Source organism: Ooceraea biroi, chromosome 14 (assembly GCF_003672135.1).
Source record: "Ooceraea biroi isolate clonal line C1 chromosome 14, Obir_v5.4, whole genome shotgun sequence".
In the NCBI taxonomy this organism is placed as follows: Eukaryota; Metazoa; Arthropoda; class Insecta; order Hymenoptera; family Formicidae; genus Ooceraea; species Ooceraea biroi.
Window position 1 is genome coordinate 5,820,019 of NC_039519.1, and position 26,311 is coordinate 5,846,329.

The 26,311-nt window shown below is 39.5% G+C and overlaps 1 protein-coding gene across 4 annotated transcripts in view; it reads right to left on the reverse strand.

Moving 5' to 3' along the window:
- LOC105282445 (papilin) overlaps nucleotides 1-26,311 on the reverse strand; it is a 152,885-nt gene that overhangs the window by 52,481 nt on the left and 74,093 nt on the right. For all 4 annotated transcript variants that reach the window (XM_011344400.3, XM_011344397.3, XM_011344396.3 and 1 more), the window contains exon 2: nucleotides 11,140-11,200. In XM_011344400.3, coding sequence (XP_011342702.2) covers nucleotides 11,140-11,200 — 61 coding nt within the window. The remainder of the gene's footprint in view (nucleotides 1-11,139; nucleotides 11,201-26,311) is intronic.

Consider the following 26,311-nt stretch of genomic DNA (forward strand, 5'->3'; position numbering starts at 1 on the left):
CGGTTAAAACCCGGGACACCCTGTATATAATTATATAATAAATATAATAATATATATATTTATTATATACAGGGTGTCCCGGGTTTTAACCGACAAACTGCGGGAGCATATTCTACTAGTGGAAATAAGAAAAAATTCTTATATCGAGTTTGCTTAGAAATGCTTCATTACAAAGTTATAAACCAATATTGAAAAGAAATATGAGATAAGTAACAACGGATTTTTTCACAAAAATATAAATTATCTACGCAATGATTTAGTGACGCATTTCAAAATGTTGTCCTTGCGCATCGATACAAGCTAGACATCGACGTAGTACAGAATTTGTTACGGTACGACATTCCTGACAATTTTGTTGCATCTCAGTAACTGAATTAGTAATTCGTTGCTTTAAATCTATCTGGTGCTCTCCTGTTAGGAAATCTACGTTGATACTCTCGTACGGCAGCTCGTGCATTTCCGTCACAGAATCCGTACACGAAATGAATATCGGTGTATTCCTCGTTTGAAAACACTTTTGGCATTCTGATAGTAATTGCTAGTTCGCACGACGATTGAAATCTAACAGCTACGGTTGTGAAAGTAACAATCATACCGAATCGTTTCAACATAGTGAACATGAATACATGTGAATACACGTAACATAAACATCTTCGATCTTCCAAATTCTACACTATGTTCCGTTGTTACTTATCTCATATTTCTTTTCAATATTGGTTTATAACTTTGTAATAAAGCATTTCTAAGCAAACTCGATATAAGAATTTTTTCTTATTTCCACTAGTAGAATATGCTCCCGCAGTTTGTCGGTTAAAACCCGGGACACCCTGTATATAATTATATAATAAATATAATAATATATATATTTATTATATACAGGGTGTCCCGGGTTTTAACCGACAAACTGCGGGAGCATATTCTACTAGTGGAAATAAGAAAAAATTCTTATATCGAGTTTGCTTAGAAATGCTTCATTACAAAGTTATAAACCAATATTGAAAAGAAATATGAGATAAGTAACAACGGAGTTTTTCACAAAAATATAAATTATCTACGCAATGATTTAGTGACGCATTTCAAAATGTTGTCCTTGCGCATCGATACAAGCTAGACATCGACGTAGTACAGAATTTGTTACGGTACGACATTCCTGACAATTTTGTTGCATCTCAGTAACTGAATTAGTAATTCGTTGCTTTAAATCTATCTGGTGCTCTCCTGTTAGGAAATCTACGTTGATACTCTCGTACGGCAGCTCGTGCATTTCCGTCACAGAATCCGTACACGAAATGAATATCGGTGTATTCCTCGTTTGAAAACACTTTTGGCATTCTGATAGTAATTGCTAGTTCGCACGACGATTGAAATCTAACAGCTACGGTTGTGAAAGTAACAATCATACCGAATCGTTTCAACATAGTGAACATGAATACATGTTAATACACGTAACATAAACATCTTCGATCTTCCAAATTCTACACTATGTTCCGTTGTTACTTATCTCATATTTCTTTTCAATATTGGTTTATAACTTTGTAATAAAGCATTTCTAAGCAAACTCGATATAAGAATTTTTTCTTATTTCCACTAGTAGAATATGCTCCCGCAGTTTGTCGGTTAAAACCCGGGACACCCTGTATAATATAATAAAAGTAATATTAAATGAAAATGAAATATGAATTAAATAGTACGCGAGAATCTCTCCAGCACATCACTTAAGTTTCAAAGAGTTTGTACATGGAAGAATAGATTAAATTGTATATCTCGAAATTATATTTTTCAATTATATTATATAAACAAATAGGGACAAGAGTATAAATGAGCAAATATTATGGTGTTCGTGACAAAAGCTTCGATTCTGGATTAAATTCACGAAAGCGAAAACGTGTAGTAGGTGTTCTGTGTATGTCTACTAAATGCAATTTCATTTGGTGTGCTCAGTTCTAATGTCTAATATCCGCGGTAACAGCAGATAACCACGAACGCTTTTTATCGCCTCTCCAATACAACGAGGACCTCCCTTAGCAAGAAGACGGTCATTAATCACCGTGAATTTCGGCGTTCTTCGTTATCAGAAATAAAAAAACAAAACCCGCAATTTCATATAAATTCGTTTGTGCATTTCTTAATATACAATAAACAAACGATAAAAAAAAGACTAGCATTGTTTCATAAATCTATTCTTCGTCTCAAACGTTGGTACTTTCAAAATCAATCAATTTTAACACAACGAAAAATCCTGATTTAATCTTGCGTGAGAATGTATAAGTACAGCTAAAGCGTGCTGCATTAATTGCAAAACAAATGAGCACATAAAACAACCAAAGTAAGGCAGTCAGGGAAATTGAAAATGTCGAAGCAATAAATTTAATTTCATACTTAAAAACATCCGCACGCGTGCTCGCACCATTTATTCGTATACGCGCGCACTAACTATGGGACTCGACTTAGCTAACGCGTGATATAAATCGTCGCAATAATTGCACGTTGTCCCGGGCAATGCGCGCCATGTCGGCCGCGGTTTCAGCGTTTGCTGTTACCGAGACACGACCCGGCGTACATGGAACGTGGAATTTGACGGTCGTAGAATGTTCCGTGTAAATAAATATATAATATATATATTTATTATATACAGGGTGTCCCGGGTTTTAACCGACAAACTGCGGGAGCAGAACATCTTCGATCTTCCAAATTCTACACTATGTTCCGTTGTTACTTATCTCATATTTCTTTTCAATATTGGTTTATAACTTTGTAATAAAGCATTTCTAAGCAAACTCGATATAAGAATTTTTTCTTATTTCCACTAGTAGAATATGCTCCCGCAGTTTGTCGGTTAAAACCCGGGACACCCTGTATATATTATATAATAAATATAATAATATATATATTTATTATATACAGGGTGTCCCGGGTTTTAACCGACAAACTGCGGGAGCATATTCTACTAGTGGAAATAAGAAAAAATTCTTATATCGAGTTTGCTTAGAAATGCTTCATTACAAAGTTATAAACCAATATTGAAAAGAAATATGAGATAAGTAACAACGGATTTTTCACAAAAATATAAATTATCTACGCAATGATTTAGTGACGCATTTCAAATGTTTCCTTGCGCATCGATACAAGCTAGACATCGACGTAGTACAGAATTTGTTACGGTACGACATCCTGACAATTTTGTTGCATCTCAGTAACTGAATTAGTAATTCGTTGCTTTAAATCTATCTGGTGCTCTCCTGTTAGGAAATCTACGTTGATACTCTCGTACGGCAGCTCGTGCATTTCCGTCACAGAATCCGTACACGAAATGAATATCGGTGTATTCCTCGTTTGAAAACACTTTTGGCATTCTGATAGTAATTGCTAGTTCGCACGACGATTGAAATCTAACAGCTACGGTTGTGAAAGTAACAATCATACCGAATCGTTTCAACATAGTGAACATGAATACATGTGAATACACGTAACATAAACATCTTCGATCTTCAAATTCTACACTATGTTCCGTTGTTACTTATCTCATATTTCTTTTCAATATTGGTTTATAACTTTGTAATAAAGCATTTCTAAGCAAACTCGATATAAGAATTTTTTCTTATTTCCACTAGTAGAATATGCTCCCGCAGTTTGTCGGTTAAAACCCGGGACACCCTGTATATAATTATATAATAAATATAATAATATATATATTTATTATATACAGGGTGTCCCGGGTTTTAACCGACAAACTGCGGGAGCATATTCTACTAGTGGAAATAAGAAAAAATTCTTATATCGAGTTTGCTTAGAAATGCTTCATTACAAAGTTATAAACCAATATTGAAAAGAAATATGAGATAAGTAACAACGGAGTTTTTCACAAAAATATAAATTATCTACGCAATGATTTAGTGACGCATTTCAAAATGTTGTCCTTGCGCATCGATACAAGCTAGACATCGACGTAGTACAGAATTTGTTACGGTACGACATTCCTGACAATTTTGTTGCATCTCAGTAACTGAATTAGTAATTCGTTGCTTTAAATCTATCTGGTGCTCTCCTGTTAGGAAATCTACGTTGATACTCTCGTACGGCAGCTCGTGCATTTCCGTCACAGAATCCGTACACGAAATGAATATCGGTGTATTCCTCGTTTGAAAACACTTTTGGCATTCTGATAGTAATTGCTAGTTCGCACGACGATTGAAATCTAACAGCTACGGTTGTGAAAGTAACAATCATACCGAATCGTTTCAACATAGTGAACATGAATACATGTTAATACACGTAACATAAACATCTTCGATCTTCCAAATTCTACACTATGTTCCGTTGTTACTTATCTCATATTTCTTTTCAATATTGGTTTATAACTTTGTAATAAAGCATTTCTAAGCAAACTCGATATAAGAATTTTTTCTTATTTCCACTAGTAGAATATGCTCCCGCAGTTTGTCGGTTAAAACCCGGGACACCCTGTATAATATAATAAAAGTAATATTAAATGAAAATGAAATATGAATTAAATAGTACGCGAGAATCTCTCCAGCACATCACTTAAGTTTCAAAGAGTTTGTACATGGAAGAATAGATTAAATTGTATATCTCGAAATTATATTTTTCAATTATATTATATAAACAAATAGGGACAAGAGTATAAATGAGCAAATATTATGGTGTTCGTGACAAAAGCTTCGATTCTGGATTAAATTCACGAAAGCGAAAACGTGTAGTAGGTGTTCTGTGTATGTCTACTAAATGCAATTTCATTTGGTGTGCTCAGTTCTAATGTCTAATATCCGCGGTAACAGCAGATAACCACGAACGCTTTTTATCGCCTCTCCAATACAACGAGGACCTCCCTTAGCAAGAAGACGGTCATTAATCACCGTGAATTTCGGCGTTCTTCGTTATCAGAAATAAAAAAACAAAACCCGCAATTTCATATAAATTCGTTTGTGCATTTCTTAATATACAATAAACAAACGATAAAAAAAAGACTAGCATTGTTTCATAAATCTATTCTTCGTCTCAAACGTTGGTACTTTCAAAATCAATCAATTTTAACACAACGAAAAATCCTGATTTAATCTTGCGTGAGAATGTATAAGTACAGCTAAAGCGTGCTGCATTAATTGCAAACAAATGAGCACATAAAACAACCAAAGTAAGGCAGTCAGGGAAAATTGAAAATGTCGAAGCAATAAATTTAATTTCATACTTAAAAACATCCGCACGCGTGCTCGCACCATTTATTCGTATACGCGCGCACTAACTATGGGACTCGACTTAGCTAACGCGTGATATAAATCGTCGCAATAATTGCACGTTGTCCCGGGCAATGCGCGCCATGTCGGCCGCGGTTTCAGCGTTTGCTGTTACCGAGACACGACCCGGCGTACATGGAACGTGGAATTTGACGGTCGTAGAATGTTCCGTGAGATTGCGTGGCGAAGAGTTAATTAAATGGTTCGGGGAAGTGGGCCTCCTCTCTCTTTCTTTCTTCCTCTCTCTCTCTTTCTCCTTTTCTCTCTTTCTTTCTTTCTCTCTCTTTCTCTCGACGAAGGGTCAGTCGATGAACCGTGAACGCCGGGCGCAACACGCCTCCTTCTTAATAATTGTCGTATATATCGTCGCCGTCTGACCTCGCAAATGGTGGCGGGTCCACCGTAATGGCGATTTCGTCTACGAGATCGCTGATAACGGATTCAGTGGCGTAACGAGAACTGAAGATTCATACGTCGCCGTCATGGTCATCCCCCGACTCACTGTCGCGAACATCGTAAAGGAATTGCGTGTCGAACATGTAAAAACTGCACTGCAACTTCTGACTATCTTATGTATTTTATATGTAATTTCAAAATATAAATCTATTTGTGTGTTATTTTAATACATATAAATCGAGTAATAATGCGGAAACTGTATAGAGGTAACATTCTTAGATTTGCAACGTGATCGCGATGCGTTGGTCCAGCGCAGAGCATGATTCTCAATCATTTTAGCTTAATTCTTCCATAGATTTGACAAAACTTAGCAATGTCACAGGCTACCGTCTGATGCCAGAAGGCTTGAACTTCGGTTAATCTAGAAGTCCTTTGCTACTTTTAGCGTGGACTGCCGTGGCGAAACTGGACCAACGGATCGCGCAACTCGGGAGATAACGCATTTTCGCAATTCCATTCACGCGACGCTTCATTATATTTTAAGCAAGTCGTTTGAATGTAAGTATAGCACAGTGCCCGTATACCCGATCTTGGTTTTTGCGATAAGACAACGCGTTGCGCGATTATGGAAATGCATTTATTAATCTTTCAGTCTTTTAACGCGTTGCTAGAACATTATTCAAGAGACTGTATTATCCAGTGTCTATAACGATTTAACAAATTGATGAATTTGAGAATCATAAAGCATTTCTTATGTATATTCTTAATAATAATAAACTAAACACTTTATTTTTATTAGTTGTAATTAAGATCATTTGTATAACATTTTTTCTTGCACAAAGGTACGTCTAGTAATTGTAACTATTAATTTGTAATAATATATAAATAATATATCTGTAATAATAAAATAAATTATGCACAAATGATAAAGAATGAAATATGTTCTAATGAGCGTAAATTTTTAAGCGTTTTGCAGTAAAGTATAAACTGATGCAGCAATGGGAAGAATGCTTTTAAACGGGCTCCTATTAAATCCATCTGGAAACATCTTTATCTTGGCCACAAAAGAATTAAAAGCCGACGACGGGGATGAAGATTGCGTGCCACTCTCGCGGAACATTTGTACTAAAAATAACACGCGGATGCACATTGATGCGCGCAGAAAAATGAGGAGTGAAAAAGAAAATAAACAGAAAGCAACAAGCTTGCACAGCTGTCACGTTTAATAATGAATAATTACACCGTTGAAGACTTCGCTTCTAGAAAAAAGCGTCAAAGCGATACTTATTCCGCGTTCGTTTACGATGGAAAATACGATGGGAATACCGTTCACGGTGAATATTCGATTTCATTTTCGCGAGGCTATTTTCTCCAATACATTAGGAGTGTGATTTAGTTTTGAGGGTTTTGCAACAGATGGCTGTAGTGTCAGTTTGTTCCAATAGCTGTTTCCGATAACTGTTCTTTCTTACAGTGTTGACATTATCCATCACATTTAGTAGCATTATAGCAATAGATGCAATAACAGTCCTGTTTATATCATCGTAAAAATGCAACTTCCGAAAGAGCATTTTCGACATGCGTTGCTTTTGTTTTTTAATCAAAAGAAAACTGCGGCTGACGGTTATAGAATTCTTGTGGAAACTTATGGTGATTCTGCCCCATCAATTAAGACGTGTGAATACTGGTTTAGACGCTTTAAAAGTGGTGATACTGATGTGAAGGACAAAGAACGCTCGGGACAACCAAGCAAGCTTGAAAATGCAGATTTCCAAGCATTATTGCACGAAAATCCAACACGATCCACTTCAGAACACTTGCCAGAGCATTAAATGTTGATCGTACAACAGTTGCCAAACATTTACATGAAATGGGAAACATTCAGAAAGAAGGGAAATGGGTTCGACATGAATTATCGGAAAGTGCCATTGCGAACCATTTCGTTGATCGCCAGGCAAAAAAAGAAGAGTCTTTTGTCTCGGATTGTTACTGGGGATGAAAAGTGGATCTATTTTGATAATCCGAAACGCAGAAAATCATGGGTGGATCCAGGCGAACCATCAACATCCACTCCGAGACGCAATATTGACGGTTCAAAAGTAATGCTCTGTATTTGGTGGGATAGTGTACTATGAGCTGTTAAATCCGCATGAGACTGTCACGGCTGATCGTTATCGACACCAATTGTACAAGTTGAAGCAAGCATTGGACCAAAAACGACCACCAATTGCGAGTAAACGACGGAAAGTGATTCTTCTTCGTGACAACGCGCGACCTCACGTTGCGTTATCAGTGAAACAAACACTATTAGAGCTCGAATGGGAAGTCTTACCGCACCCCGCGTATTCTCCATGCGATTATTATTTGTTCCGGTGGATGCAACACGCTTTAGAGGATACACACTTTGATAATTTGGAAGAAGTGCGAAAATCCGTCGACGAATGGATCAACTGAAAAGAAGAGTGATTTTATCGCGGTGGAATCCATCTCTTGCCAGAGCATTAAATGTTGATCGTACAACAGTTGCCAAACATTTACATGAAATGGGAAAAATTCAGAAAGAAGGGAAATGGGTTCGACATGAATTATCGGAAAGTGCCATTTGAACATTTGCATTTCGTTGATCGCCAGGCAAAAAAAGAAGAGTCTTTTGTCTCGGATTGTTACTGGGGATGAAAAGTGGATCTATTTTGATAATCCGAAACGCAGAAAATCATGGGTGGATCCAGGCGAACCATCAACATCCACTCCGAGACGCAATATTCACGGTTCAAAAGTAATGCTCTGTATTTGGTGGGATAGTGTACTATGAGCTGTTAAATCCGCATGAGGCTGTCACGGCTGATCGTTATCGACACCAATTGTACAAGTTGAAGCAAGCATTGGACCAAAAACGACCACCAATTGCGAGTAAACGACGGAAAGTGATTCTTCTTCGTGACAAGGCTCGACCTGACGTTGCGTTATCAGTGAAACAAACACTATTAGAGCTCGAATGGGAAGTCTTACCGCACCCCGCGTATTCTCCATGCGATTATTATTTGTTGCGGTGGATGCAACACGCTTTAGAGGATACACACTTTGATAATTTGGAAGAAGTGCGAAAATCCGTCGACGAATGGATCAACTGAAAAGAAGAGTGATTTTATCGTGGTGGAATCCATCTGTTGCCAGAAAGATGGGAAAAAGTTATAGAAAACGAAGGAAAATATTTGGATTAAGGTATTCATTCATTATCATATTTAAATACATGCGTTTTTGAGCAAAAAAACCCTCAAAACTAAATCACACCCCTAATACATGCTTATTATACATGCTTAAATATCACATAAACACCATTAGCAATGGTCCCTCGTTTTCACAGGAAAATATGCATTACATAGACTGTTCCCGGCGATCTGTTCTTCTACATCTACGTCGTGTTGTCGCGATGCGTTTATCGATCTTTCGTCATTTGGTAACGTTTATAGTCCATTTAGTAACACGATTACGTGCAGATACGTCAAGGCGACGTTAATTAATATGCCAATACAAGTTACAAGCGGAACGACGGGGATCAGTAACCGACCCATCGAGGTTTATTGTCAGCGACGCGATTTCACGGTATACCTATACGCAACATCGCGTCCGTCGAGATTGGCGGATGCATTTTCAAGATTCCTCCGCGTCTGTAACGACCACTTAACTTAGATTAGCCACGCAGTCTGGCCGGGAGTGTGCTGATGATGGTAAAAAGCCGGCATGAGTCAGAAAGTTTTTCCCTTTCGCTCTTGATGCCGCGGTTAATAGTCTCATTGGCGATCCTCGCGAATATATCTCGAGACTCGCGTCCATTTCGCACACGAATCCCCGGCAGATTTATAAATGTAATTTTCCTCTGTTGCCGAATATGGGCATACATATATACATACATGTATCGAAAAAACGCCGCAGTCTGCAGCGCGGATACGCGAGGAACGGTTTGCGCGATTGCAGCCCGACAATGCAACCCATTTACCGACATTTCGTTCGTTCGAGCCGCTTTTATATCGCGCGATTCACGTCGCGCGTCCGCGGATCCGTTTTAATGCGAGCGGAAGTACTGATAATCCGCAACGCGCTTTAAAAATCGCGCTGCCGAGATTCAGTAATACAAATTACTCCGGATCTGCATAATTCTATTGAAATTTTTTTGTCCTTTTTGTTACTTGTACATTAATCCGAACTGGCAGGAACGCAGAACGGAGCACAGAGCGTTTGCGCGATCGTCGTGGCCGACAATATATTCGCGGGCGACAAAATACCTCGCGCCGATTTCAACGTGAACCGATGTGAGGTATAACAAAAAGTTCAAGGTTGCACGTGGTTTGCCGCCGATGAACACGCCGCGTGTAACAAGATCCTGAGTTACTTCCCGCGTAAGTTATTTCTCGTGTAAGTCGGACGCTGGTTGTGGGTGAAGGTAAAACAACGGCTACGACAGAAGCACAACAGCCGTGCACATGCAACGAGATTACCGCGGTCTCCTTCATCCCCCTTTATCCGGCGTCCACCCGGTACGCCTCAATTTTCTTGCCCGCCAACTATCACGAGAACGTCCTTTAACAAAATTCCCCTTCTTATCCTGAAAACGTTCTCGCGATGTTGTAGCTTCCATCTCGAACCTAATCTGATCTCGCCATTAGCATCGCTTTCAGCATCGTCGAGCTTTTCGATCTTGCGGAACTACTACTACTTTCTCGCGGATCGAGTTTTGTGGTCGGAATGACAATCTGCGGGATGACATCGTATCGGAAATACATACATTTACAAGATTCTCCTATTTATCAGGATTAATAATAAAATGCATTACCAGCGGAAACTAGAACTTAAAAAATAACAGCAATATCGGAGAAAACAAATAATTTTTATTTTATTTAAAAAGTTTTACGTCAGAAATAATCTTGAGTTAAGCTAATATAGAAATTACTAAGATATCCAATAATAACGTAATATGTTCAGAAATATTGGAGCCAAGCCAAACTCGATCTCGTGTTTGCAAAAGTAGAAAGAAAACAAATATTACGTATATTTACTAACGATTATATAATACTCTATATAGCGTTCTATATAAGATACATCGTCCATAATAAAATGCTAATGAAATAAAGTATCGAGTGTGATGAACGAGTTTAGGGAAAAAAGTTCAAACTGCTGTTGGCCCCGAAGGTCATCCGTAATTATTGGTTACGCTGTAATGGTTTACGGAATCTTCATGTTCCCTATTGTCTCGCATTTCCTAGGAACAAAGTGTACCAAGATAACCGGCGCGGGACTGGGAGGCCTTGAAACCCGAACCATCATCAAAGAGAGGGCAATAAAACCTGAGGGAATGCCGTCAAGACACGTGAGGCCCTTGTCGTGGCTTTATTCCGGAGCCTAAGATGTCTCTCGCGATGCTTTGAACATTCTTTTTACAACTCTCTTTTTTACTTAGCATCGTAAATAGTACTTGTCTTGTAAATGAACTTACATGTTTCGCGAAAGTATCGTGCACATGTGCAGCTATAATAAATATTAGGAGCCCCAGCGACCTGAAACAAAAGAAAGAAATTAGATTAAAATAATTGATTCTATATAGATAGATTGCAAAGAATATTTATTTATAAAATATTTAATTATATAGTTATTGCTTTTATTAACAATGCATAACACATAATAGCAAATTCCACCAAGTACTAGTTTGCGTTTTTCGCAGCTTGAACATTTTTGTTTTATAATTTATTTATTCCCGCAAAATACATTGTTAGATACGTGCATTACATAAAAACTTTGGTAACTGTGTACTTTAACGGACCCAGCCCCGATGACCTTGACATATGTTGTCATCCTCCTGAGTGACCTTGAAGAAGTTTTAGCCGTCGCTCGTTGTTTGTTAAAAAGTTATAAACAAAGAAAGTTTAATGATTTCGCACGAATTTGTAGCTGTCCACGTGAAGCAAGAACATGATACTGACATATATTACAAAGGTTACCTTCCCGAATAACCCGCACTAGGTTTTAGTCGTCGATCGTTGTTTATGAAAAAGTTATTAACAAAACAAATTTCGAGAATATAGTAGTTATTTTGAAAGAATATTGAATGTTGAAAGATATAAACGACGAATATGTACATGAACGAAGAAAGGAAAGTCATTTAAAGCAGTGAATTGTTAATATATAGAATAGTTTCTTTTAACATAAGTACAAAGTATTCTTCACTTTAACCAAAAGCACAAACAGTTAAATACAAAGTATTCTCTGCTTTAACTTGACCTAACCTAACCTGGTTAGGTTATATTTTCCGAAACTGGAGCCCCGGACACATTACGCTCGTTTTCAGCCCGCTTCGCGGGAGGGCAAAGCCCCTCCCCCCGCCGGGGCCAGTGTAACAGATTTCACCGTGCAGATTTTGATCACCTGGTACACGCCACGGATTCCGGCGAGGGGAGGGGCAAAGCCCCTTCCCCCCGCCCTCCCGCGAAGCGGGCTGAAAACGAGCGTGTGTGTCCGGGGCTCCAGTTTCGGAAAATATAACCTAACCCAAACCTATTTCTGATTTAAAGCTAAAATTCCATCAAATATACTCTTTCGTAAACGTTGACCCAGATTTTGATGCCGCATCAGCGGCATGTATGCTGAGACAAGTTTCACTATAAAGCCGTTCCACGACTCGTTACGTCAGCGAGACCGGTAGACAGTTACGCGTCACATCGTATTACGTGAATCGAACGCACATTCTTGCTTTTACCTGACGAAAGCGAATCTTTCAAATGATTCCATGCGAGTACTTCGTCGTGAATCGGAAGCGAATGATTGCGAGAGCTGTTCGTGGTTTGTGCAGTTCGCAACCAAGATGAACTCATCGAAGAAAAGTATTCAGCAATCAATAGCTCTTTTCTTCTTTTCTTCTTATTTTCTTCTTCAATCCTTTTACGTTGCAATTTACTTTCAACACGAAAGATTTACACGTCATTAAGCGGCAAAATGCGCGTAATACATATTAAAAGATTTTCACGCGAAATCAGCGAAGGAACTTCGGGAAGGTGAAGAAAGGAATGAAGAGGAAGAAGAAAACATTTATCGCGAAATCTGCGAGAAAGTTTCTTAAATGAGGTAACATAACGTTATCTGTAGCACCAGCGCGCGTGTAAAAGAATCTTTACGCCTTCAGAGTTTGCAGCAAATAAGAACCTTTGGCTCGATTGAAATGGGTAATATCGAGTATACCGCTGCACAGCTTCCGCACAATATATTCGCTCGATGGATGAATGGCTTTGGAGCGGATGGGTGAAACCCGGCGTTGAAGACATAATCGATAAGAAACCGATCATGCGACGTGATTTACATAACGTCGCCGCGTCACTCTGAATGAAAGTTCAGCGCTTTATGCAAACTCGAGCGAACGTCGATGCGATGTGCGAAACCTTATCGGACAACGCACGCCACATGGTTGGAAATTGTAAACTGCGATTTGCGTATACAGAGTGGCCCATTTTAATTTATACAGTCGATTTTTTAAAAAACTAAAAGAGATACGAAAAAATGTTTCAGACAGACATGTCACGATTTCGAGGGGGACATAAGATACCATTGGTTTGACCTTGAATAGTCGTTTGAAGGTCACGCGAAGATCACCTTCAATTTCTTAAATTGAAACCCCAACTTTTTATTGCAGATTCTTATTCTTCATCGAAAAGTAAGTAACTTTTGTCTGAAACATTTTTCCGAAAAATGTCATCTTATGTCCTTAAAATGATCTTCAAGATGAGTTTTGAGGACACTTTAAGGACATAAGATGACATTTTTCGGAAAAATGTTTCAGACAAAAGTTACTTACTTTTCGATGGAGAATAAGAATCTGCAATAAAAAGTTGGGGTTTCAATTTAAGAAATTGAAGGTGATCTTCGCGTGACCTTCAAACGACTATTCAAGGTCAAACCAATGGTATCATCTTATGTCCCCCTCGAAATCGTGACATGTCTGTCTGAAACATTTTTTCGTATCTCTTTTAGTTTTTTAAAAAATCGACTGTATAAATTAAAATGGGCCACCCTGTATACTTCATTACACGATTCTTTCACAATTTTCAATTATTTGCAGCTAACGCAACCACATTTGTTACGAGTAACGGCAAAAAAGGAAACGGATTGTAATTTCGTCCCGAGTATACTCGCAAAATGATGAGAAGGGTCATGATGATGCAACGCAAAAAGCAGCGCAGGAATGGAATGGGACATCGGCGACACGAGTTGGGAACAAGTGCAATGTCTTTGCCAACGGTGCCGGTGACGGAAATCGTGAATGAACGTGTTTTTGCGGTGCATTGGCACGCGTCGTTGCGTAAGTTCTCGGAGTGGGCGTCATTCAGGTTTTGGAACAACGCCCGGAACTGCCGGTGACTCGCTATCCGGAATGGGCGAGCACCAATATACAAGCGTCTGTTATCGGCCAGCGGGTCTAATATTCTCATGCGAGGTAATTTATTGGTTTTATCGATATCGATTTTACGCGACGGTAATTACGAGCGTTTGTGCCGCACCGTGTTCAAGCGCGCAACGGCTATTCTGCATATCGAGAGCAGCCCCCGACGACGCACTCGAATTGTTTATGAAGACCATCTGCTGTTCATTCCCGTACGCGCGAATATCGCGTTTAAATTCTGCATTTTTCCCCCGGGAATCTTCAGCCAGAATCTAATTTATAAAAATGGCATTGGGACAGAGAGGAGAAAGTAATTATTTTAGCAATTACTCATTAATGTCCTCTAGTAATTACAATTTAGTAGAACATTACGTAAAATATTATATTTTATAAAATATATATACAATTTATGAGAGAATTATTATTTTTGCTGAAAATACATTAAAATTCTGAATTCTTTGCCTGGAAATTTCCAATCAAAATCGTTTCATAAAAATATGGCAATAAAATACAGAAAAGAGAGATTGATTGTTTTAGAGAGAATTACCTGTTAACAGTTCTAGACTGATCACGTTTAACAAAATATTACATAAAAATATTATATAAGAGAACAATTTATAGATTATACTTTTGCTGAATGCAGATCGCAAATCATGTGAAACTTAAGAAAGCTATGCGGATCGCGATTTAGGACTGCAATTATTACAACTGGTCTCAGCTGCGAGAGTGCTCTTAGGTAAAATAGTTTCATGAAGCACGAGCGTGCAGGAAGATACGGGGGCGTTTAATTGGAACGCAGTTTTCAGCGCAGTAAATGCACCTGCGAAGCGTACGCGTTGCTCGTTTTTCCGGAGAGCAATCGCGGCGACCGGTTTAACGATATTTTTCAGTTTCCCGCCTTTTAAGTGTTTGTCATGCGGAAATAATTTAATCCCGTACTGACCTAATCACGAGCGCCGATAGCATGGCTCTAATATAATTACTGTTGCTCGATAATCGTGCCATTCGAGTTCGAAACTTCGGAAGTGCTTCTCCGTTTGCGAAAATACAGTAACTCCTTCCTTCCACTCAGCATTGCGAAGGTGGCTTTGTCGGTATAAAGTTTCATATTGCAATATACAGTTCGCGCAATTTCCAGTTATGAAATTCTCTCATGAACTTCTGAGAATGTCAATAAACTTTAGTTTCGAGGATTGCAGGAATATGCAAACCAATGACAAACAGGAGGATGAGAATAATCTTAAGCACCTCGCGCGTTAATCTTGATCAATAAGTCAATCAGTCGTAAAGTGTAGCTTTGCCTTTTGCGCATAATAAAGCACAAGCCACATGCATCTGATAGGAAAATCAATACGTTCGTTTATCACAAAAATGGTTATAAAAAATAAATAAAACTGATTTAAATTGTAGTTATTCCTGGATAGATTGAGGCCGCGCAAACAAGCGCTTTTCTCCAAAAACAAAATTCGAAACACTGTTATGACATAAAAGAAAATAAAAACGATGACAATGGACGTTTTAACTCTGACCAGACAAATTAATCGTACCGTGGCCAACTGTGAAAACCTGTCGGTGGACTGTCGGTGCGTCAAACGACATTTCGAGATGCATGAATATGCAAATGTAGGGGCCGGATCGGGTCCCGCGTTCGAAACCCTCTAACGAGGACCCCCCACGATCGCATTCTTGAAACTTCGGCTTGGACGAGCCTTGGCTCCTCAACTGCGCGCAGGTCCGAACGTCCAATTACATCGCGGCCTGCGAAGACTGCATGCTGTTTCACGTTGCAGCGCGGCGAGTGCTCTTCTTCGGCTGACGGGCCCGCGCAAGTAAACTATACGGTGCGTAGCTCCGCAACTCCGTTCCATCTGACGATATTTGCAGATAAACATCAACATGTACGCCCACTTTCTACCTGCGTTTTATACAATTCGTTATAGCCATTCGTACTTTTGCTACGGAAAAATCCATTTTGAAGAAAAGGTGGATTATGCCCGATTATAGCTGTGCGAGGGTAGCTTGCCGACCAGTTCGTCGATGTGGACGAGAAATTTCACGAGATGGAACATCACGGAAAGAAAGAGAGAGAGAGAGAGAAAGGAAGAGAGACGGAAAGAGAGAAAGGTGAGCGCGCGCTCGTGGAACGCGAGGGACGCAAGATCGTATCCGTAAGAATGCGAGCATAAAGCGCATCTCTCTGGTCAGAGAACGGGCTCATTAGTATCGCAAGAGCGATACTTGGAGTACTGTTAAAAGTGGCAGAAAGGCATCGGCGATCGGCATGCCCACGCGAGGATACCTGGGGCGCTTTCGTATCAGATTACGGCTAGGAAACCGGCGTAGACCGCCTTTTACGCAGCCGACCTGCAGAGATAACGCCAATCCGATAACATTGTAATTGGTTTATCGGTTATTAATAATGGCACAACCGCTCGCGGTATATCGCACATAGGGTGCAGTATACATCGACCCACGGGCGCAGGGTGTACGCGCCGACGTATGATAATCGAGATATCGCCTACCCACGACGTCGATTTTTATGAAAACATCGAGGGTTTTACCGGACCGCCCCGTTAGCTTCCATCGGCGAAAAGTTCAATAGTATCGGTTAAACATTATGCGGAAAACATGCGGTTCATAATGAAGGAGAGAGAGCCGATAATTTTGATGAACATTTTACACATACATAATGTGCATATCAATTTAAATAAATTTTCTGTTAAAGGGAGAAACACGCGTTAATTAAATACGTAAACATAATTACAACACAGAGTGAATCTGTGCATTGTCAGGCGGATTTGCAAAGTGGTTTTGGTCGTTATATATTATATAACTCGCGAAGTAAGATGCCGCATTTAAGGGGGGAGCCTGCTTTAGAACGCTGAAAATAAGGTATATTTTACGAATTGTTTTTGGAGAAACTATACAGCGGATCATTATAAAACTTTGATGCATTTATTAGTACATGTTTAAAGATAAACAAAATTATTTTTTTATTTGAATATATCGCTTGTAGAGGTCGTCCTGGAGAAATCTTAGTGCAGCCGCGTCGCCGGCATTGCAAATTGGTGAGCATTCTCCTGCCTCCGAATTTCGTCCAAACTGAAAAATTGAAATATGTTCTCGTTATTTATGAATTCCCATCGTCGATGAACCAAAGAGAGAAGAAAAAAGTTGAAAAGTGTCAAAATGGTGGAGCTTGGAACACAAAAGTACGATTTTTAGGCAAAGTTTTTGAACTTTTTCATGCAAAAATAATTGTTTAACTTAATGTTTTTATTAATATTAAAGGTTCATCGACGATGGGAATTCATAAATAACGAGAAAATATTTCAATTTTTCAGTTTGGATGAAATTTGGAGGCAGGAGAATGCTCACCAATTTACAACGCCGGCTGCACTAAGATGCCTCCAGGACGACCTCTACAGGCGATATATTCAAATCAAAAAATAATTTTTTTGTCTTTAAACATGTACTAATAAATGCATCAAAGTTTTATGCATTTATTAGTACATGTTTGAAGATAAACAAAATTATTTTTTGATTTGAATATATCGCTTGTAGAGGTCGTCCTGGAGAAATCTTAATGCAGCCGCGTCGCCGGCATTGCAAATTGGTGAGCATTCTCCTGCCTCCGAATTTCGTCCAAACTGAAAAGTTGAAATATGTTCTCGTTATTTATGAATTCCCATCGTCGATGAACCAAAGAGAGAAGAAAAAAGTTGAAAAGTGTCAAAATGGTGGAGCTTGGAACACAAAAGTACGATTTTTAGGCAAAGTTTTTGAACTTTTTCATGCAAAAATAATTGTTTAACTTAATGTTTTTATTAATATTAAAGGTTCATCGACGATGGGAATTCATAAATAACAAGAAAATATTTCAATTTTTCAGTTTGGATGAAATTTGGAGGCAGGAGATTGCTCACCAATTTACAACGCCGGCTGCACTAAGATGCCTCCAGGACGACCTCTACAGGCGATATATTCAAATCAAAAAATAATTTTTTTGTCTTTAAACATGTACTAATAACTGCATCAAAGTTTTATGCATTTATTAGTACATGTTTAAAGATAAACAAAATTATTTTTTGATTTGAATATATCGCTTGTAGAGGTCGTCCTGGAGAAATCTTAGTGCAGCCGCGTCGCCGGCATTGCAAATTGGTGAGCATTCTCCTGCCTCCGAATTTCGTCTAAACTGAAAAGTTGAAATATGTTCTCGTTATTTATGAATTCCCATCGTCGATGAACCAAAGAGAGAAGAAAAAAGTTGAAAAGTGTCAAAATGGTGGAGCTTGGAACACAAAAGTACGATTTTTAGGCAAAGTTTTTGAACTTTTTCATGCAAAAATAATTGTTTAACTTAATGTTTTTATTAATATTAAAGGTTCATCGACGATGGGAATTCATAAATAACGAGAAAATATTTCAATTTTTCAGTTTGGATGAAATTTGGAGGCAGGAGAATGCTCACCAATTTACAACGCCGGCTGCACTAAGATGCCTCCAGGACGACCTCTGCAGGCGATATATTCAAATCAAAAAATAATTTTTTTATCTTTAAACATGTACTAATAAATGCATCAAAGTTTTATGCATTTATTAGTACATGTTTAAAGATAAAAAAATTATTTTTTGATTTGAATATATCGCTTGTAGAGGTCGTCCTGGAGAAATCTTAGTGCAGCCGCGTCGCCGCCATTGCAAATTGGTGAGCATTCTCCTGCCTCCAAATTTCGTCCAAACTGAAAAATTGAAATATGTTCTCGTTATTTGTGAATTCCCATCGTCGATGAACCAAAGAGAGAAGAAAAAAGTTGAAAAGTGTCAAAATGGTGGAGCTTGGAACACAAAAGTACGATTTTTAGGCAAAGTTTTTGAACTTTTTCATGCAAAAATAATTGTTTAACTTAATGTTTTTATTAATATTAAAGGTTCATCGACGATGGGAATTCATAAATAACAAGAAAATATTTCAATTTTTCAGTTTGGATGAAATTTGGAGGCAGGAGATTGCTCACCAATTTACAACGCCGGCTGCACTAAGATGCCTCCAGGACGACCTCTACAGGCGATATATTCAAATCAAAAAATAATTTTTTTGTCTTTAAACATGTACTAATAAATGCATAAAACTTTGATGCATTTATTAGTACATGTTTGAAGATAAACAAAATTATGTTTTGATTTGAATATATCGCTTGTAGAGGTCGTCCTGGAGAAATCTTAGTGCAGCCGCGTCGCCGGCATTGCAAATTGGTGAGCATTCTCCTGCCTCCGAATTTCGTCCAAACTGAAAAATTGAAATATGTTCTCGTTATTTATGAATTCCCATCGTCGATGAACCAAAGAGAGAAGAAAAAAGTTGAAAAGTGTCAAAATGGTGGAGCTTGGAACACAAAAGTACGATTTTTAGGCAAAGTTTTTGAACTTTTTCATGCAAAAATAATTGTTTAACTTAATGTTTTTATTAATATTAAAGGTTCATCGACGATGGGAATTCATAAATAACAAGAAAATATTTCAATTTTTCAGTTTGGATGAAATTTGGAGGCAGGAGAATGCTCACCAATTTACAACGCCGGCTGCACTAAGATGCCTCCAGGACGACCTCTACAGGCGATATATTCAAATCAAAAAATAATTTTTTTATCTTTAAACATGTACTAATAAATGCATCAACGTTTTATAATGATCCGCTGTATAGTTTCTCCAAAAAAATTCGTAAAATTATACCTTATTTTCAACGTTCTAAAGCAGGCTCCTCCCTTAAATGAAGTGCATTCCTCGGAACATTAAATGCTCGAATCAAGAAGTGAAGTTTGGAAGTTTAGGAGCAATCAGGCGCCACTCGGAGTTTTCTCCACAACGCGCGGATTATACGAGAACTACAACGCTGCTAATTCGTTAATCATAAATATTCAAGAGTCAATTAGCATCCTTAGCGGGAGGAGCGTCGCCGTGCTCTTGCCAGATCAATTAATTATCGATTTCCATTACGCTTGCGTAATGACCTATTAACGATGTGCGCTCGAGAACGTCCCGCGAACTTTCGGCACGAGCGTTGCGATTCGGGCGCGTCGCGCTCGCGCGTAAAATTTATGGCATAAATTTCCCATAAACGCGCCGCTCGCACGTCTTGTCATGCCGACTATCGGCCGGCTACGTGCACGTGCGAGAGAAGTCGCTTTTATTTGAATTTATGCGGATTATTCATCGCGAAACGGATCGGACGCGCCGACAAAAGTTCCACGTGAAACTGTCCGGTATAATTACACGTGATACATTGTTACGGGACAAACAACAAAGTACCGTCCGGCCACTGCTGCAAAATCTATTACTTTGGTTCATGACATTTGCGGCAAAACATGCTGTAATTGGGATTTGAGTACGGATAAATAATAATTAATTGATGTGCGTTAATGCGCGGTGTTGTATACGACTTTAATATGATTTCGGTATAATAGCACGCATGTTGCAACACATTATAACTTATCGCGATAATGAAAGCTTTTGGAAGCCGCACATTGCGCACGCGATACACGGCGCATAACACTAACCCATTTACGCTTTTTCCGCAAACGCGCTCTTGCGCTGTAAGATACTTTTACCTCGTAATCGCAGGGAAGACGTTTAACATTTGACCCTTCACACGTGCTGTACGGTCGATGCGGATCCGCTGCTCACGTAATCCTTTCGAACCGAAATCCAGTCAGAACTCTTATCTTAAAAGTTTGCTGGCATCGGTAGAATAAATATATGTATAAAATGTAATCGCCGCATTTATCTTTTCCGAGAGAAGGTGCGAGAGGCGTACAAGTGCCATTACGTCTTTGGTGCGGGACTTGTATGTCTCATTAGGTACGTGTATCATAAAAGCATATATTTTTGTTAATATATTTATATATTTATGTTAAATTAAATATGATTATATTTTATTTTAGGGCTGAGAGAATTTCTTTTGGGACACATGCTCGAATAAGTTCGATTTGGCGCATCGGCGAGTAATATCTGTAATATTTTTCGATGAGGAACGATGGGAAAAGGAGTTGGATGTGCAAACCTGGATATTACGAGCGCTTGGAACACCCAAATCATGTGATCATCGTAGAGAATACCTCGTTGCATCCCGACCTGCATCACCTCTCTCTTGTATACGTCGCTAGGGTGGATAGACGCGCAGATCTCGGCCGCTGCGCACAATTACGATCATATAAAAAAAGGAAATTGCTCTCCACCAACTACTCGACTATAAACCTAAACTACTCAATTGTCAGATTTTCAAGGCAGCCGCGCTGAGAATGGACTGCACTGCGAAGAATTCACGACTGAAACTATTGAGAATGTTTTCGACAAGCAATCCGCGATCTTGCGCCTGTAAAAGTAACAATGTCAACTTATAAGAAAGAGTAACAAGCTAAGTTGTTCTTTTATGCTTATCACACATCTTATATTTCACACAATGTTATACTTATTACTGCGCGTATACTTAAAACAGACTTCAGTGAAAATGCGCTGGTTATATTTAAGGGAGTAAGTACACGCTTAGCTTCCGCCGTGCAAAAGCAAAATCCAGTCAGATTTTTTAACGTACCTCGTCTTACGCACGTGCGTCAAGTAATAAGAGTAATTTGCACGTAGATCACGAACGGTGTAATTTTCGGGAACACGAGTGAGAAATTGATCGCTTTTTGAAGCGAGCTTGTCGGCACCTTGCAATCGAGAGTGATTACTGTGGACATTGCGGTGCGCACGGAGAGACCGTAATCATCCTCGCAAAGTGCTTTCCGTCGATTGCATACCAGATGTCTCACGTAGGTATCCCTTATAAAGGTATTACTAACGGAATAACGACCGATCTTGTGAACGAAATGATTGTTGAGCACTTATTTGCAAAAATGTAAAATGAGTAGTCAGAGAAATATAATTAAAAAATATAATGAAATTAAAATCTTTTTTCAATACGCTTAAACTTTGTGTGGATTTGTTTAATTATTAAAACCATTTAAGCGAACATTTTTTGTGTGTACACCGAAGGAAATCTATTCCTATAATGCTGCAAACGCGTTAGTACATGATAGAATGCTACCGAATTTGAATTCATAATTTTCAATTTCTAGTAACGCGAGGCAAGGTGGAGTAACAGCATCAACGATGGCAATTATCTCGCGAAAAAGGTTTGGCACGGGCCGGCTCGTTGTTTGCAATTTACAAGCGCCGAGAGTGATTTTCATGGATTCAGATTAAGGCCCCGGGCAGCGTTTAAGCCGTCGCAGTTAATTTAGCGCGCCGTCATGCCGCCGCGACGTAATAATATGAAAGCTCCGCCGTCAATTTCTTTTAATGCGCGCTCGAGCTTCGTTAGAGTGCACCGGGAATATAAACGAGCCGGACTGCTGCTCCCTGTGGAAAAACAGGTCAAGACTCGTGCCGTGTTAATTACCGGGCACGAACAAGCTAGATTTTTGGGGGAAATATCTAATCGCTCATAAGACCTGCACGTGCATCACCAAAACAGATGCATAACGGATGATGTCTATTAATAAAATAATTTTTAAGTACATTACATATGTTTATATAAATGTACATGTACAAGTATTACGTTAATGTTTCTTTTCTTAGTTTTTTACAGCATTTTTATGATAAATTATAGGTATGTCGCAAGGGATGCAATTTCCTTCCTCTTTTCCGGGCAGGAAACTCCCCAAAATATTGGGAGTTTTTTTCCAAAAACTTCAAATTCGATTTCAGATTCTGCTCCGATACCTTTACATGACAATTTGAGCGGTAGTGATCCACTGCAAGCAGGCACTCTATAATCTCTTCATTATACAGTCGCGAAGTTCGGTAACGCAGTATTCGAAGGCACCGCGACTGCGAGAGGGCCGCCGCGAAGATTGCTATCCCATTCGTCGGCGAAAAGAGTGTAAACCACGGCATTAGCCGGTTATCCGAATGGGCATCTAGCCCGGGGCCGGTTCTTGGGAACGTGCCAACGCCGCCTGACGATGTCCAGAGTTACAGCGCCTCGTAAAGCCGCGGTTAGGACCCTTCGTGCAACCGCCAACCAGAGGAAATCGAAGTAGTCTCGCGGCTGATACCGCACACGCAATCATTTCCACCTGTCGTCGTTAATAATGTGCGCGAGCGTAGAACAAGTACCAAAAGTTCACGATGCGCAAAATTATCCTAGCGTGTTCGATAATAATTGATATCCTCAGATTTACGTGAGCGGATAGGATTAATGGGGCGGTAATGGTTTCCTAAATGTATACCGCGCAAGAATCCAATCTATTCTAGTTAATTTATCGATCAAATTAGATTAGAAACGTGAAGTAAAATATTTGCTTATTTGACCATGATCGCAGTTTGGTTTACCTTTTCTTTAAAAGAAAATTTTTACATGATATTCAAATTGAAATCATTAATTAAATTGACGACAATTACATACAATTTCTTCTTTTACGTCTGACTTGCGCGTCACATTCGCGCAAGCAACTGATAGCGAGTACTGTAATTGCCATTCGAGCCTACTGCTATTGGTAGCAAATCCTTCTGGGAACAATAGACGAAGCGCGTGTGCTCGAGATACCCACGTACCTGATGCAAGCTTGATCCCTTCGTGATATGATTGCATTAGGAGTCCTACAAGATCGCCTCCCTGGAGCGTAATCGAGGTCAGTATCGAAATGGGATTATGTCCCGAATGTATCGATCTCCGAATACAATCGTGACCGATCGGGATACCGATTGTGCTCTGTTACGATAATTCGTCAGTACGCCTTAATTAAAATCTGACAATGCGCGAAGAATAATAAGTAGAAGAGCTTAATCGTCGCGAGCGGTGCCAGAGCATGCACGCGATAAATGGTGGATCATAGATGAAAATCTCTGGCGATCTCTTTTTGCCGAACGCTCGATCAGCGGTATGACAAAGACGAAGCTTGGCATCTCTGGCCCTGATAGCTATAAGTAGTCTGCATTCTCCAATAATGTTTGACTTTAGATTCTGGATGAAAATTTGTAAATTAAAATAGCGTACAAGCACATAAATTAAAATTATGTAAAAAGTCGAAATTTTGAAATAAAACATTTTTAAAAATATTTCAAGCTTTGGATAAGCAGGAATTCGATAATTAATACGAACCGAACTATTTAATTGAGAAATACCTTGGGATTATTAATGCTGACAATGAATATGAAAAATAGCATGCGAGGAATGAGATAACCCGTATATAAGGCCAAAGCTCTGTGGAGCCCTTCCTGAATTGGTCTTGCCGTATCTCATCGATGAAATACGGTATTGTCGCACGTGCGCGTGACAGATGCACGTGCGTCATTAGTTCGCACTCTACGCACTCGTGACTGCGAATTTCTGTGAGCTCGGGTTCATTCAGTCGCGATAACAGTACCCACGAGAAGCAAGCACGAGAGTTCGGGTCTTACTTTGGCCGCGGGTGTAAAGTTCGCGCGTCGGTGAGAAAGTGGTCGTGACTTACGAGCCGGGTGCTGGCCTGGTCGTGGCGGTCGTAATTAATCGTGCGGCGCACAGAACGCGTACCTAATTTCATAATGATCGCAACGAGTCTGAAAGATAGACAGAGACGGAAGGAAAGAAAGAAGAAGAGACAGAGAAAAAACTAGTTCTGTCATTAGATCGAGTCAAAGGAACGAGCACCGATTGTGGATTTCGCCATAAGCTTAGGCGCGAACTCTTGAGCGTAGCTGACCGTAAACCGCTCGACTTACCAGAGAATTATTCAAAGCAAGGGCCATCGCTCATGTGCGCTAATTAGCAGGCTTTATTCTATCCTATTAGGAACCGCTTGAACTCCTTAGTCCTTACGTACTTCACAATTATTTGCCTTAAGTTTCAGAAAGCAATAAGAACAATCTTGCGTACGATTAGCGATTTGTCCTTCGAGTCAAGCAAGTTCAACATAACGCAAGAGATATGGCAGGCTGCTACATGCCGAGTACCGTTCCCACATTAGTTGTCACCGTTTCTTCAACGACTTAAGAATTATAGTCATGTACTCGATGATTTATTAAACAGCTCGATGACGTGAATGATAGCGGCGATGGTGAGTCGTGTGTGTGCTCGCGGTCTAATTATCATCAATGGTGTAACATTATAATTTGCGAACATAGCGCACGCAAAGCCGCCGGCGGAAACACCGTTAATCTTTGGCCATGAGGGAAGAAAGAAACGGATGCAATGGGAAAGGACTCTCTTGTTCGCAGGCCGAGACAAAGGGAACGATATCCCCTGTGTCGTCAGGACAGGCGACCGTATCTGTGTCGTGCGCTTTGCCGTTTCTCCCCGTGGCGATGCCATCCAATCCTACTCTGCCTGATGAAACTCTCCATTTCCATCTATCCGTCCTTGCTGCTTGTGCGCTTTGAAATGCCACTGCTCGCTTCCGTTGGGAAAAAATCATGCGATTCGATGGGGATTGCGGCGCTTAAAGATGCGAGGCATGCGTGAATAGTTTCGCTTGCACGCGAGATGAAGATTCATTGTGGAAATACGAGTATCCTCGCCATCGCACAATCTTCATTGCACTGTGTACTCGAAATTACAATGTAAATTATATTGGCACGTTTAATTGTAATTAAATTTTAGAATTTTATAGTCAAAGTGCACCTTCTTCGATGCTGAATTATTTCTTTTTTTTATCTCACACACACTTGATAAACATTTGCATATATTTTAAAATAAAATTAATTCATATATTTTAAATAAATTTTAAAATAAATTGCAATAACAAATCAATATTGCGGCTATCTCATTTAAATTAAAAATTGAAATTAATTTCATCGTACCGCCTCCGAATATAGCAATATAGCACAATAATATTCATTGCATTCATGACGCGCCACTTGAAATCGCAGCTTCACTGAGGCTTTCATCAAAGACCGCAGGATCGATCGGAGTGGCGAGGTACGCTCGCGAGTCCCGCGAACGTAAAGTTTTCATTTCGCGATGCCTAAATACAATTCTCCAGGAGCGAGATGGGAGCTCTTGAATAGTATCGTTAGCGAGAGAAGTCGTTGCTCCCAGCTCCTAAGAGACTTGCACGCGTTTCGTAGACGCTTGATGCCAAGGTGTCGGGCCTGCTGCTGGCTCCCCTTACCGTTCGTCGCCCTTATTCTCTTCCTCCATGCTGTCTCCTTCGTACCGATTCGCATGAGCACCCACACAGGCAGACGCTCGCTGCCACCTCAAATTTCTCTTTCT